We start from the raw sequence: 16,517 nt of genomic DNA on the forward strand, positions 1-16,517 counted from the left end.
CAGCACAAAAACAAGACGGGAGAGAAGGCAGCCCTGCCTGACTCCAGACTTAATGGAGAAGATATCTCTGTAGAGCAGTTGGATCCAATTCCTGATTCCCTCCCCAAAGCCCATTTCGAGAGCACGTCCAACATGTATGTGTGTGATATCCTGTCAAAGGCCTTCTGGTCCAAGCTGACCAGGCAGGTGTCCACCCCACTGTCCTGCACGTAGGCGATGGTATCCCTGAGCAGCACAAGGCTGTCAAAGGTCTTCCTGCCAGGTACAGCACAGGTTTGGTCCGGGTGGATCACCTGTCCCAGAGCAGACTTGACCCTGTCAGCGATGGCCTTTGACAGGATCTTATAATCCACATTCAGCAGCGAGATGGGTCTCCAGTTTCTGATGTCCTCCCTCTCCCCCTTCTGCTTGTATATAAGGGTAATGGTGCCCTTCCTCATGGATTCTGACATGCTGCCAGCCAGAAGCATAGCGTTGTATACTTCCAGCAGGTCGGGGCCCGTCCAGTCCCACAGAGCCGAGTACAACTCAGCCGGAAAGCCGTCGCTTCCAGGAGTTTTATTCGAATCAAAGGAACGGATGGAGTCAGTCAACTCCTCCAGGGTCAGTGGTTGGTCCAGACTCTCCTGCTTGCTGTCATCAAAGACCTCTGTGATAGAGGACAGGAAGTTCTGGGAGGCTGTGCTGTCTGTGGCCTTCTCGTCGTACAGGCTGGCATAGGAGGATCTGCAGATCCTTGTTATGTCTGCGAGGATGTTACTGAGCCGTCCTCTTCCTTAAGGCTGTGGATCACAGAGCTCTCCCTGTGCACCTTTTGGAAGAAGAAACGTGAGCACGTCTCATCCTGCTCCATGGAGCAGACCCTGGATCAGAAGATAATCTTGGAGGATTCGGAGGCGTAGAGCTGGTCTTGCCGCTTCTTTGCCTCTTGGAGTTCCTCCCTCATGTCCACCACCCCTCGACTGCAGAAGGAGAAGTTGCTGCAGGTCTGTCTGGAGTTGCCACAGTTCCCTCTGACTCTTGCTTTCTGGACCCCCTTTCGGATGAAAAATCTCTTGATGTTCTCCTTTGTCACTTCCCACCAGTGCACAGGGGAGTCAAAGAGGAGTTTCACGGTTCTCCAGCCTGCGTAATCCCTCTTTAGTTCCTCAATGCTCTCTGGGATCAGCAGCTTGACGTTCAACTTCCACGTCCCCCTGCCTGCCTTCTGGTCCTCCTGTAGGTGATAGGAGGCCCGAAGGAGATGGTGGTCAGAGAAGAACACCAACGTGACGTTGGTGGATCTGACCGTGATTGGCTCCGACACGAAGGGGAAGTCGATCTGGGACCGGGCTGAGCTGTCCGACCTCGACCAGGTGGGTTGCGGCTGTGCTCCGCCTGCGGGGGTGCTGAAGGCGTCGCGCAACTTGGCATCTTTAACTGTTTCCATCAGGAGTCTGGACGTGTTGTCCAGTCTGCTGTCGGCACTGCCGGATTGTCCAGCCGCATCGATGATGCAGTTGAAGTCACCGGTCAGAACGACCGGCCAGGACATCACCAGCAGGGTGGGAGCTGCTGGAGGACGGCCAGCCGCTCGCTCCACACAGGCAAGGCGTACACGTTAATTAACCGGAGCGGAGTGTTCCGGTACATCACATCTGCCATGAGGAACCACCCCCCCACCACCTCTTTGCCTTCAGTGATTGAGAAGTTGCCCCCCCCCCCCCCCGCATCAGAATCCCCAGGCCGGAAGCCCAACAATCATTGCCCCCCTGACCACACCGACAGTCCGTGGGACCACCATCGCGACCACCTCCGATAGTTGCGGAGGTGTGGCAGCCCGCACTCTTGCAGGAAAGTCACATCTGCCGTATTTAAAATACAAAAGCTTAGAAATTACACCCAAGCTGTATATTTTTTAATTTATACAAGTCTGGCATTTATTATACATCACCAATCATAAACCACAAAATACTGTGGTCAAACTTTTTCAGAACAGTGTCCTGAGATTACCTTTAACTGCTTCATCAACTAACTTCCCTCCATCATAGAATAGATCAGAATTGGGGATATTTTCTGATGATAAAGTACTGTTCAGTTCCATTCACACTTCATCAGACATGAGAAGTGCATGCCTGAATGTAGCAACACTGGATAGTATATCAGGCTTGCACTGATAAGCTTTAAGCAATGTTTGCATCATTCAAATTCCAGGCATTAACTTTCTCCAAAAGGAGAGGGTCCAACCACCTCTTCTGGATGTTCACTGATAGTACCATTTGTCAAAGCTCCTACCTTTGGTATCTTCATTATTGACCAGAAACCAAATGGAACCAGCTACACAAATACGATGACTGCAAATATAGATCGGTGTTTAAATATCCTGCAGTGGGTAAATTGTCTCCTGTTTCCCCAAGCCATTTTATCATCTGTAAGTCACAAGTCATATATGGATCATAGAGATCATAGAGCAATACAGCACGGATACAGGCCCTTCGGCCCAATGAGTCCATGCTGACCATGGTGCCCACCCATCTAGTCCCAATTCCCTGCGCTCGGCCCATATCCCTCTAAGCCCTGCCCCTGCATGTAACTATCCAAGTACTTCTTAAATGATTATATTGTACCTGCCTCAACCACTTCCTCTGGCAGCTCGTTCCAAATACTCACCACCCTCTGCGTGAAAAAGTTGCCCTTCTAGTCCCTTTTAAATCTTTCCCCTCTCATCTTAAATCTATGTCCCCTGGTTTCGGACTCCCCTATCTTGGAGAAAAGACTGCTACCATCCACCTTATCTATGCTCCTCATGATTTTATAAACCTCCACCCATGATTCTCCTACGATCCAAGGAATGAAGACCTAGACTAGCCAACCTCTCCCTATAACTCAGGCCCTCTAGTCCTGGCAACATCCTCGTAAATCTTTTCTGCACTCTTTCCAGTTTAACCAAGTGTTTCCTATAACAGGGTGACCAAAACTGTACACAGTACTCCAAGTATGGCCTCACCAATGACTTGTACAACTGCAACATAATGGCCCAACTCCTTTACCCAATGCCCTGACCGCTGAAGGCCATATGTGTTTGAAATACCCTCCATTTGCATAGATGAATGCAGCACAAACAGCATTCATTGTTCTCGACACCAATCGGGACAAAGCAATGCACATGATGAGCATCATATGTACAACCTTAAACGTTTATTCCCTCCACCACCAGTGTAACACAACTGCAATATAATCCTTTGTTACAACTTGCTTGCTTCACTCCCAAACCAAGGACTTCCTCATTTAAGGCAAGGGAAGCTGCTACATGAAAGCAGCATTGTCTACATGCTACCATCCAAGTCACACACTATCCTGATTTGGAAATGCACTGTATTTTCTTCCTCACTGTGTCTAAATCCCAATCTAGCAGGTGTATGGAGCATCTCTGGATGACAGCGGTATATTGTAAAAGTGCAAAAAGCAGCTCACCACCTTCTTCTCAAGCACACTTAGGGGCGTCCAGTAAATGCCGGTCTTGTCAGCGATTGTCCACATGCCATGAAATGAGTAAGATGAAAAATAACAGCATGATTATAGCTACACAATAAATGAAATGGAAAAAAGGATGGAAAATATAACCATTACTATTTAAAAACTGGAGGTGCATTGTATTTAAGAAATGCATTGTTACGTTAAGCCTTTGCTCCATTTTAGAAGTAAAGAAGAAAACAAATCCCTGTAAATCAACGTAACATTGTGGTATTTGAATTTATTGATTTTTGCTCCGCACATTTAAAGTTGATTTCTTTCAACCTATACCATTTTCAACATTACCAGGGTTACCAAAGGCCGCTGTAATAAGCCATCTACAATCCTTGAGGGCAAGTGTTGGATTTTCGATTTTTGGAGTCACTAAGGATGATGTCATCTATATTTCACTTCCTCTGTATCATGGTGCAGCCTCTCTCTTAGGAATTGGTGGTTGCATTGAGCTAGGTATGTTTGTTTCTGGAATATATTATCTGCCTAATTGCTACTTTAATAAGTTCTGTCATGGAACTGAATTGATCTAATATAAAACTGATCTCTAGGGCAGGTCATAGTCTGCTGAATTTATTTTGTGCAGTTTAATATGTCAACCTTTGGAGTCATAACACTTTTGTGTCTAGGTATCAACTAGGTTTAGTACTTATAGTCATGGCTGTCAATCCAGTACAACTGAAACATAGTTGGCATTCTCCCCTGGAGGAGGTTAAACTGGCTGTCTATTTTAATGGTACAGATGGAAGTTTAAAAACTCAGTATTATTGGAATTTGTGGAAATGCAAATAATTGAGATGTGAGTAGTCAATGACTTACAAATTTTGTTTCTCTGAACCACTTGTGAATATTGACATTCTCCCAAGTGTCATGGCTCCTAACTTCTGAAAGACATTTAGAACATAGAACATTGCAGCACAGTACAGGCCCTTCGGCCCATGATGTTGTGCCGACATTTTACCCTGCTCTAATATCTATCTAACCCCTCCCTCCCACATAGCCCTCCATTTCATTATCATTCATGTGTCTATCTAAGAGTCTCTTAAATGTCCCTAATGTATCTGCCCCCATAACCTCTGCCGGCAGTGCATTCCACACACCCACCACACTCTGTGGAAAAAAAACTTATCTCTGACATCCCCCTTATATCTTCCTCCGATCACCTTAAAATTATGCCCCCTCGTGTTAGCCATTTTCACCCTGGGAAAAAGTCTGACTGTCCGCTCAATCTGTGCCTCGTATCATCTTGCACACCTCTATCGAATCACCTCTCATCCTCCTCTCCAAAGAGAACAGCCCTAGCTCACTCAACCAATCCTCAGAAGACATGCTCTCCAATCCAGGCAGCATCCTGGTAAATCTCCTCTGCACCCTCTCTAAAGCTTCCACATCCTTCCTATATTGTGGCAACCAGAACTGAACACAATACTCCAAGTGTGTTCTAACCAGAGTTTTATGGAGCTGCAACGGTACCTCGTGGCTCTTGAACTCAATACCCCGACTAATGAAGGCCAACACACCATACGCCTTCTTAACAACCCTATTGACCTGTGCGGCAACCTTGAGGGATCTATGGATGTGGACCCCAAGATCCCTCTGTTCCTCCACACTGCTAAGAGTCCTGCCATTAACCTTGTATTCTGCCTTCAAATTCGATCTCCTTCACACTTATCCAGGTTGAACTCGATCTGCCACTTCTCAGCCCAGCTCTGCATTCTATCAAATATCCTGTTGTAATTTACAGCAACCTTCTACACTATCCACAACACCACCAACCTTTGTATCATCAGCAAACTTACTAACTCACCCTTCCATATCCTCATCCAAGTCATTTATAAAAATCACAAAGAGCAGGGGTCCTAGAACAGATCCTTGCAGAACACCACTGGTCACCGACCTCCAGGCAGAATACGCTCCATCTACCACCACCCTGTGTCTTCTATGGGCGAGCCAATTCTGAATCCACACAGCCAAGTTTCCCTGGATCCCATGCCTCCTGACTTTCTGAATGAGCCTTCCATGAGGAATCTTATCAAACCAATCATTTTTATATCCAAATGTTGCTTGTTTACTGTCAGCATTCCATTATCTTGTTGATTGCGTGCCAGCATCTTGGGTAAATCTGGAAGGGAAAATAATGTACATATCCAACAGTCTTTTCTCAAGGCAATCTATGGTTAGCAGTTGAGAATGGAAGAATTAGTTGCTTTTTCTTTTTTGTTCCCTCTATGGCTCTTTGACAATTAATTTAAAATCTTTGGAGATGCCCGATTGACAACTCAGCATAAATCAGAGATCAGGAGGTACACTCTCCTCTTCCCATGTTATATAAATAATAATCATTATAAAATGATTATTGATCATGATTATTGATGAAATGATTACTTGGGCAAGACAATAGAAGCAAGCTGGTCCCCACTGAACTATATGCCAAAAAAGATTGAACTCCTTCTGAAGAAGAGGATGGACGGAAAGAGTTAATGAGAGGAAGGAAAGAATTATCAGATGATGGTATAAAACCAATGTTGATGGAAGTTGGTAACAACTTCTGGAACAAAGGGAACTACTAAATAATTTTCAACCTAAACACAATGTGGTACCACTTTTACTGGGACTTGCTTATGTTTCTTAGTGGATGTCCCAAAGTTTGGCATCAGGAACCTTCTACTCTGCCCTCTCTGCTGCATCAGTGAAGTCCAGTAGATTAGTGGAGTTTGTCAGTCAAGGGATGCTCTCACCAGGTGTCAAAGCTGTTGCACCAATGCAGCAGCTTGCCTGTGTGCTGAGATGGCCCCTACACTGTTTGGTGCCAAACTGGTGTTGAAAGCTGGGCTCCCAATGGAAATCTGTGCCTTGGGCCATGATGGAAGAAACTGCTTGGCCCAAGGGCAAGTAACTAACAATCTCAGGATCATGGAGGATTTGCCCTATGAATCAATCTTTTAAGACACTGAGGAACTGCTAAGTTTTCTAACATTTTCAGTTTTAATTTCTTTTTAGTGCAATTCTATATTAGTTGATGCATTTACCCATTAAGCTATCTGATGTGCTGAAATATTATCCTGAAAGATACAATGAAATACTTTACCATCCCTTTGTAGTTTGCATTCTGCTAGTAAGCTTCATCCCTTTCCTTGCAATAGTGATTGTCAAGGAAACTCGGACAATTGACAGTATATGAACGGGGGAGCTATGTTCACACCTCTGCCCAAATGTTTGAAAGGTGTTTTCTTGTGTCCATTCAGGTGCAACATGTGTGCTAAAGAAGAAATTCTCAGCCACCCAGTTCTGGAATGACTGCCGAAAGTATAATGTTACAGTATTCCAGTACATTGGAGAACTCTGCCGCTATCTGTGTAATCAGCCAAAGGTACTACTTCTATGATGGATGTCTTTCTTTCCTATGATTTTGGAGGGTTGTGAAAACTCCTTCAGTTGTGCTGTAGGCAGGAGTATGAGGGCAGGAGGCACATTTACTGACTAATGCAAGTCAGCATTTATCCTCTAAAACTATTGGGACTACTAAAATTAGGGTTTCATTTAATTTTGAGTTTGTACCACACAAAAGCTTATTTGCTACCATGCTGCTATTAAGTTGGTCTTATATAATTTTTTTGAATGCTTTTATTGTAAGTACTGAGCAACTATGAATGTTGAACACTGTTCCTAAAAACAAAAGTTGTGTTTGAGTCTTTGGATTTTATGATGAATTTTTGCAATCTGACAGATTAATTAATTAGAGAAAAGTGTAAGGTTGAACAACATCTTTGTGTAAAGCAGCAAGATACGGAAATGGAGAGTGAAGTCAAATGAAAAATGACACTTCCCGGTGTCTTTGTTATTATTTTAATGGAGAGTTTGACAAGAAATATTGTTAGAATCCTGCATATAAAATAATCCTGCATATAAAATTAGATTCTACTATTTATTGCTTTGGTAGCACAAAATATTATCACATTGAATACAAGTTCTTTTAATTGTCATTTCTACAGTATCATTCATTATGAGTAAAGAAAATGCTGGAAACACTCAGTAGGTCAGATAGCACATGTGGAATGAGAAACAGTTAAGGTTTCAGATTGAAGACCTTTCATCAAAACTGAGGTAAAAAAGAAAGCAAGTTGCAGAGAGAATGTAGGTTGCCACACTGTGTAGGCTCAAGGTTGCCACACAGGTCGATAGGGTTGTTAAGAAGGCGTATGGAGTGTTGGCCTTCATTAGTCGGGGTATTGAGTTCAAGAACTGCCAGGCTTACGTTTTCACTTGCATTTCTTCCAATCTGGTTTACTATTCAATGTCCACAATGTCATTTCCTCTACACTGGAGAAACCAAATGCAGATAGGGTAATAGCTTCAAGGAGCATCTGTTTTTAGCTGCACTGGTTACCTTACTTAGCAGCTCCATAAGGACACATTAATTTCTAACACACAATTTCTATTCATGTTTCACTTAAATTATTAAACTGTGCCACCATTTATTCTTTTTGTTTACAGTCAGAAGGAGAACAAAAGCACCAAGTACGCATGGCTGTTGGAAATGGTTTAAGGACTGATGTCTGGAAAGAATTTCTCATGCGTTTTGGTAACATTAAGATCTGTGAGTTTTATGGTGCAACAGAAGGAAATATCTTCTTTATGAATTACACAGGCAAAATGGGAGCTGTGGGACGAAGCACATTCCTTCATAAGGTGAGCCAATATTTAGTTCACAGACATGATGGCTCAATATTATCTGGATGATCTCATTTAAAATTTGCTTCTAACAGGGACTATTACAATCATTTTGGGAGTAAATTTACCTGTGGTGGATGCTTGCCAAACTGAATGACTTCCACTTTGGGGTGTTCTGCTGTAGAGTCCAAATTCCTGCCCACCCTTTTAAAACCTTATTAAGATAAGATAAGATATCTTTATTACTCACATGTACATCGAAACTCACAGTGAAATACATTTTTTTGTGTAGAGTGTTCTGGGGGTAGCCCACATGTGTTGCCATGCTTCCAACGCCAACATAGCATGCCCACAACTTCCTAACCCGTACGTCTTTGGAATGTGGGAGGAAACCGGAGCACCTGGAGGAAACCCATGCATTCACGGGGAGAACATACAAACTCCTTACAAACAGCAGCTGGAATTGAACCTTGTCGCTGGCGCTGTAATAGTGTTACACTACTGTGCATAACAATGCAGTTTAGGAAACTAGCTAACTAGAACTTCATTTATACAGGTTGCCCTTGAACAGTTATTTCTTGCATCTGTTTTCTTACTGGTATTAATATAAATGCACCTCCGTTATTTATCAAGAATGCGCCTGTGACCCGGGTTCAATTCTGGCTGCTGTCTGTTAGGTGTTTGTACGTCCTCCCCACGACTGCATGGGTTTCCTCCGGGTGTTCTGGTTTTCTCCACATTCCAAAGATGTACGGGTTAGGAAGTTGTGGGCATGCTATGTTGGCGCCAGAAGCGTGACGACACTTGTGGGCTGCCCCCAGAACACTCTATGCAAAGAGTGCATTTCACTGTGTGTTTCGATGTACTTGTGACTAATAAAGATATCTTATATGTCCTGTATATTTAAGTGATGCAAAGCTAAATAAGAAACCAAGATGTTGCCGGAGAAACTAGGAGTAAAGGACTAAATAGCATTTGCAATGTGTCCATATATGAAGTAGAAATTAGTTTCAAATCTTGCATTAAGTCAGTATAAGATGGGGATTTTGTTCCAGTTCTTTAAAAAAATGTATTTTGAATTTGGCTACAGATGAATTTGGACTACTTCTTACTTGCTTTTATTTGCGCCAGAACACAAAGGAACTATTGATAGAGAATCTTGCCATATAAACATGCTTCATGAACAACACATTATATTTTCAAATGTAATCTCTATTCTTATGTAGGGAAGAGGCAGCTGAATAGGGTAAAAATAGTTGCTGAAAGATGTTGTGAGCAATTGCCAAGGGGATATTAGGTACCAACAAGATCTTCAGGAAGGAGAATAAATGTTTATGGTTGATTCAGAACTAGAAGCTTAATATATTGCTTTCCAGACTGTGAGAATTTTTCTTATGAATTAATAAACTAAAATGCATATTCAGGTAAGTTTTGATTGTTTTGCTTAATTTAATTTGTTTAATAATTCAGAAAGCCATTATGAGTAAAACTAAATTGTACTGAATAAGTACATTTTATTATCATTCCCAGTAGAAGATGGCTGAAATAAGAAAATATGAAAAACAACAGGAAAATAAACTTGCCATAAAGAATGGAAAGTAGTACTGCTGAAGGCAGCACAGAGACATGACTTCATCGACTTTTTAGTCGTGACAGTGTCACGGATTGACTGACAGCCTGAGAAAGCAGTAAGGTCCCTGGAGACCAATGCCAGAACAGGAGTGAGTTACTGATGAGATGCAAGAAATTAAAGGAACTCGGACAGTCTGATCAGTCATTGTCTGATATAGTAGGAAGATAATTAAATTTTGTCTACAGTTCAGGAAGTATTCTGTTCAGCAATTAGTTATCCTTTCAATTATTCAACATCTCATTTAATTATTGAAACTGACTGCACGTTTTACTTATTTATAAACTCCAAGTGTATCCATGTATGTCAATCCTGTGTGTAAACCTGTCTTATTGACCGATCATAATTTGTACTTTAGAAGCCAGATCCTGCTGGCAAAGTAACAGCAACCCTAACCTTCCCAGTGAGGAAGAGAACCCCCACTGAGTTGCAAATTAACACAAACTGCTGGACAATTCATATCACTCTACTATTGACCTCATGAAAATCTCATGAAGATTTCAACCTGCTGTGCATATAAAGTATTGCTATGTTTCTGTATTAATTTAGAATAGAACTTGCACAGTAAATTAGGGTTGATACTTGACACCATAGGGATCCAATTACTAAGAAGACCTTTTATTCTTGCCATGCCAATCAACCTTTTTAATCCAAAAGGTAAACATTTGAAACTGAATAGTCTCAGTCTTAAGGGTAAAAAAAATTGTTCTTACAGAATGGGCTGGTCCAGAAAGTTAAGGCACAAGGGATCTAAGACATGCTGGCAAACTGGATCCAAAACCAGCTGGGTAACAGGAGGCAAAGGGTAGTGGTGTAAGCATGTTTTTCTGACTGTAAATCTATAACAAGTGGTATACCACCTGAACTAGTGGTGGGACCTTTATTGTTTGTAATATATATAAATAATTGAATGAGAATGTAGGGGTTATAATTATTAAGTTTGTAGACATGAAAATTAGTGAATTCATAGATAAGGAGATAGTGGGACATAGATCAACTGGAAAGTTGGGTGGAGAGGTGACGGGAGGAATTTAACAGTGTGAGGTAATGCACTTTGGGAGATCAAATTCTGATAGGATATACAGAGTAAATGGATCTTAGGAGCTCTGATGTATAGAGAGACCTCGGGGTGAAAGTCCATAGCTCTCTGAAAGTGGCAACACAGATGATGGGGTTGTGAAAAAAGCTTTTGCTATGCTTGCCTTCATCAGCCAAGGCGAATATAAAAGCTGGGATGTCATGTTGCAGTTGTACAAAACATCGCTTGGACTGCACTCATTGGCCCATCTCCCTGGCCCTACCCTCATCTGTGCTGCTTCTGGACATTAAAGACACCTACAATAGACTGTTGTTGATGGACTACAGGTCCGCCTTCAATACTATAATTCCAAGCAAGCTCATCACCAAATTCTGAGACCTGGGACTCAACAACTGCCTTTGGAACTGGATCCTTATCTTCAGTATTCACCAAGGAGAGGGGTCTTGATGATGCTGAGGACAGTGTAGGTTGGTAGGGATAATGTTCTAGAGTATGTAGGTATCAAGAGAGGGGACGTGTTGTAGTTGTTAGAAAATATTAGGACAGATAAGTCCCTGGTGCCTGACGGAATATTCCCCAGGCTGCTTCGTGAGGCGAGAGAGGAGATTGCTGAACTGTTGGTTAGGATCTTTGAGTCTTCGTTGTCCATGGGGATGGTACTGGAGGATTGGAGGGTGGCGAATGTTGTCCCCTTATTCAAAAAAGGTAGTAGGGATAGTCCAGGGAATTACAGACCAGTGAGCCTTACATCTGTGGTGGATAAGCTGTGAGAAAGGATTCTAAGAGATAGGATCTATGAGCATTTGGAGAATCATGGACTGATTAGGGACAGCCAGTTTGGCTTTGTGAAGGGAAGATCTTGCCTCACAAGCCTGACAGGATTCCTTGAGGAGGTGACCAGGAAGATTGATGAGGATAGTGTAGTGGATGTGGTCTACATGGATTTTAGTAAGGCGTTTGATAAGGTTCTGCATGGCAGGCTTCTTCATAAGGTCAGAGGCCAAGGGATCCAGGGAGGCTTGGTAGTGTGGATTCAGAATTGGCTTGCCTGTAGAAAGCAGAGGGTTGTGGTGAAGGGAGTGCATTCGGATTGGAGGGCTGTGACTAGTGGTGTCCCACAGGGATCGGTTCTGGGACCTCTACTTTTTGTGATATTTATTAATGATTTAGATGAGGGGGTGGAAGGGTGGCTTAGCAAGTTTGCAGATGACACAAAGATTAGTGGTGTTGTGGATCGTGTGGAGGGCTGTTGAAGTTTACAGAGGGATATTGATAGGATGCAGAGCTGGGCTGAGAAGTGGCAGATGGAGTTCAATCTGGAGAAGTGTGAGGTGGTACACTTTGGAAGGACAAACTCCAAGGTGGAGTACAAGGTAAATGGCAGGATTCTGGGCAGTGTAGAGGAGCAGAGGGATCTGGGGGTTCATATCCACAGATCACTGAAAGTTGCCTCACAGGTAGATAGGGTAGTTAAGAAAGCTTATGGGATGTTAGCTTTCATAAGTCGTGGGATCAAGTTTAAGAGCCGTGAAGTAAAGATGCAGCTTTACAAAACTCTGGTTAGGCCACACTTGGAGTACTGTGTCCAGTTCTGGTCGCCTGATTATAGGAAGGATGTGGAGGCGTTGGAAAGGGTGCAGAGGAGATTTACCAGGATGCTGCCTGGATTAGAGAGTATGGATTATGAGGAGAGACTAAAGGAGCTAGGGCTTTACTCATTGGAGAGAAGGAGGATGAGGGGAGACATGATAGAGGTATACAAAATATTAAGAGGAATAGATAGAGTGGACAGCCAGCGCCTCTTTCCCAGGGCACCAATGCTCAATACAAGAGGACATGGCTTTAAGGTAATGGGTGGGAAGTTCAAGGGAGAAGTCAAAGGGAGGTTTTTCACTCAGAGAGTGGTTGGTGCATGGAATGTGCTGCCTGGGGTTGTGGTGGAGGCTGATACATTGGTCAAGTTCAAGAGATTGTTAGATAAGCACATGGAGGAATTCAAGATAGAGGGACATGTGGGAGGAAGGGGTTAGATAGTCTTAGGTGTGGTTTGAAGGGTAGCACAACATGGTGGGCCGAAAGTCCTGTATTCAATGGTTCTATGGTTGACTTCCGGACCAACAGACTGCAATCATCAACACCTCCACCACGGTAATTCTCAACATTGGTGCCCCACAAGGCTGCGTCCTTGGACCCCTACTCTTCTCCCTATACACTCATGACTGCTCTAACTCCATCTACATGTTTGCAGATGATATCACCGTAGTGGGTTGTATCTCAAATAACGATGAATCAGAGTACAGAAAGAAGATAGAGAGCTTAGTGACATGTTGTCATGAGAACAGTCTTTCCCTCAATGTCAGCAAAACAAAAGAGCTGGTTATTGACTTCAGGAAGGTGGGGCGGTGCACATGCTCCTGTTTACATCAACGGTGCTGAGGTCAAGAGGTTTGAGAGCTTCAAGTTCCTAGGAGTGAACATCACCAGTAGCCTGTCCTGGTCAGCCACATAGATGCCAGGGCCAAGAAAATTCACCAGCACCTCTACTTCCTCAGGAGGCCAAAGAAACTTGGCATGTCTCTTTTGACCCTCACCAATTTTTATCGATGCACCACAGAGGACATCCTATCCTGATGCATCATGGCTTGGGATGGCAACTGTGAACACAAGAAACTGCAGAGGGTTGTGGACACAGCGCAGCAACTCATGGAAAACAGCCTCCCCTCCATGGAATCTGCCTATACTTCTCGCTGCCTCGGTAAAGTAGCCAGCATAATCAAAGACCCCACCCACCCTGGGCATTTTCTCTTCTCCCCTCTCCCATCAGGCAGAAGATACAAAAGCCTGAAAGCATGTACCACCAGGCTCAAGGACAACTTCTATCATGCTGTTATAAGACTATTGAACGGTTCCCTAATAGGATAAAATGGATTCTTGACCTCACATTCTACCTCGTTATGACCCTGCACCTTATTGTCTGCCTGGTCTGCACTTTCTCTGTAGCTGTTGCACTTTACTCTGCATTCTGTTACTGCTTTACCCTGTACTACCTCAGTTGCACTGTGTAATGAATTGATTTGTATGAACGGTATGTAAGACAAGTTTTTCACTGTACCTCGGTACCTGTGAAAATAATAATAATAAACCAATTCCAATTGTGTACAGTTCTGGTCCCCATACTACAGGAAGGTGTGGCAGCAATAGGGAGAGTGTAGAAGAGGTTCAACGGGATGTTGCCTGAAATCGAGGGCTGTAGTTATAAGCAGAGATTGGATAGACTGCGTTAATTCTCACTGGAAGGAGTGACCTTATAGCAGTTCATAAAATTGAGGTGCATACATAGGATAGATAATCAGAATTTTTTCCAGGGCAGGGGAGTCTAGAACAAGAGGGCACATGTTTAAGGTGAGAAAGGAGAAATTTAAAGGAGATTTGGGGAGTAAGTTTTTCCACACAGAGAGTGGTGAATATCTGGAACGAACTGTCAGCAGAGGTAGTGGAAGTAGACACAATTACCATGTGCAAAAGGCTTTTGGACAGGTACTTAGATAGGCAAGGCATAGAGCGATATGGGCTTCATGCAGGCAAATGAGATTAGTGAAGATAGGCATCACAGTTGGCATGGACATGGACAAGGGTGGCTGAAAGAACCTGTTTCTGTGCTGTATGTTTATATGATCTATGAATTTTAAAAATATTAAATTTTATTCTTTTTTTATTTTCCCTTTTTTTCCCCTCAACCTAGCATTTGTCTCTTTCATTCCTGATTTTTGGACAATTAGATTGTAATTTCCCCCTATTCCTTCTCCTTTGTTCTTCTGTTTCTTTCTCTATTTTAATTGCTTTTGTGCCCAGTTTCTGTCAGGTGAAAACAATTAAAATTCCTGCATATCACTTAACATCTCATAATGGATAAATGGAATCTGACTGGGATACATTTAGAGGTAACCATCTTCCGGCTTGCTAGAAATTACTGTTAGTAATATCAATGGACAAATACTTACAAATGTGATTTCTTTGATTGCTACATAAATGCACCAATTAATCTAAAATTAATAATTAATTTCATCCATGCCAAGCTTCTCACTCCAGATTTCTATCATTGCTCACTCCTTGTTTGGTTCGTAAGATAGCAGTATAAAATTCTACTAGGAGCACACAAACTCACAGAAAAGTACGTGCACAAATGAACTCAGAAGCATTCTGCAAAATTTGTATTTATTTAGCAGAAAAATATATTCTCCAATAAGTGCCAAAAATTCCAGTCATAACTATTCAACATTGTGTCTTTCCTCTCAAAGCAAACTGAACTGTGAAATCGCCAAAATGAAATTTTGTTATGTACTTGGAAAGTATTTTAAGTTACAAATCCAACTGGGACAAAGTGAAATGTTAAGGCATTGGACTACCTAGAGATATTTTGCACTTAATTTTTCATGTTCGCAAGTAGTTGACTTAACATATCTCTGATCTATTTGTTTCATGGAGCTTTATTCAAGCGCGTAACCAATGACAGTGTATTTATTTGCTTTGCTACTGGAACTGCAATGATTTCAGCATAATCAAAAATTCAGGGCTGCAGTTTAAAGGAATTTTTTTTTGTGGCTAAATCTAGGGATGGTTGAGACAGTTTATGACCAGAAAATGTTGCACATTTTATTTTACCAGACACTTGGGGTGGCTTGTTCTGTCTGATATTAGGGTATCATAAAGGGATTGTTGTTCACAGCTGCCTCTAATTCAGGCAGTCTTTCCTGTTTTTTGGCTTGGAACTGTTATTAAAGCAAATATTATTTTCAGTAAAGACTTTGCAGTGATTTGGATTTTTTTTCCCATTAAGGTTGTGTGGGGGCTCAAGCAAAATCCTTAGAGGGTTCAGATTGCAAACGGACTATTTTGACTGGTAAACAGTCCAATACTATGTCCACCCAAAAGAAGTATGATTAACCTCGTAACTGGATGATGAATCATAATTATGTTTGGGTGCCTGAGCGCACCCATCCAGACGAATTGTCTCTGACATGAGTCTAATGCCAGGATGCCCATTTTCACTGACTAGAAAATGTACCAACTGCCAAAAAAATTACTCTCAGATACTGAGGAGAGAAAGCAGCAGAGATGTGAAGGCAGGGTGAACAGACTAGGGAAGGGGATTTACACCTTTAAGGAAAGAATGCAATAGTGGACTTGGGAGATGAAGAAGGAGGGATCATGACTGGGGCAGCTGAAGAAGATTGGGGAATAAGGATAGGAAATGGAGTCTCAGAGAAGACAATGAAACTAATGACCAGATTTGGGGGGGTAGTGGTGAGGGGATAGAATTGAGGTTCATGTGGAGGGGCCAGAGAGAGAGTGCAATAGTAATAGAGCCCAATATTTCTTGGAAAGCTGGCAGCAACATTGGTAATATGGAGTGACTCCGGGAGGTGAGTAACTAAAGGCATGACTAAAACCTGCAATTTTGCAGTGAACAATAGCAAAAGATTGTTTCCACCAGTGGGCGAATGAAAGAAAAAGGAACAGAGTATGAAGATCTTCACTCTCCAAGTGTTGGAAAATTCAGGAGTTAGTGATTGAGTGGGTATTAGACACTGAAGTGGAAATTAGAACTTATTAATTTCTGTTATCCCATAAAAACACATGTCTGTTGGGTCAAGGGGGAAATGTTCATGCATC

At 42.5% G+C, this 16,517-nt stretch overlaps 1 protein-coding gene across 1 annotated transcript in view; it reads left to right on the top strand.

Moving 5' to 3' along the window:
• LOC127572771 (long-chain fatty acid transport protein 6-like) overlaps positions 1–16,517 on the top strand; it is a 44,131-nt gene that overhangs the window by 11,094 nt on the left and 16,520 nt on the right. Inside the window, exons 3-5 of the mRNA XM_052020381.1 lie at positions 3,802–3,960; positions 6,750–6,874; positions 7,999–8,193. Coding sequence (XP_051876341.1) covers positions 3,802–3,960; positions 6,750–6,874; positions 7,999–8,193 — 479 coding nt within the window. The remainder of the gene's footprint in view (positions 1–3,801; positions 3,961–6,749; positions 6,875–7,998; positions 8,194–16,517) is intronic.

The sequence above is a fragment of the Pristis pectinata genome, chromosome 7, assembly GCF_009764475.1.
Source record: "Pristis pectinata isolate sPriPec2 chromosome 7, sPriPec2.1.pri, whole genome shotgun sequence".
Lineage (NCBI taxonomy): Eukaryota > Metazoa > Chordata > Chondrichthyes > Rhinopristiformes > Pristidae > Pristis > Pristis pectinata.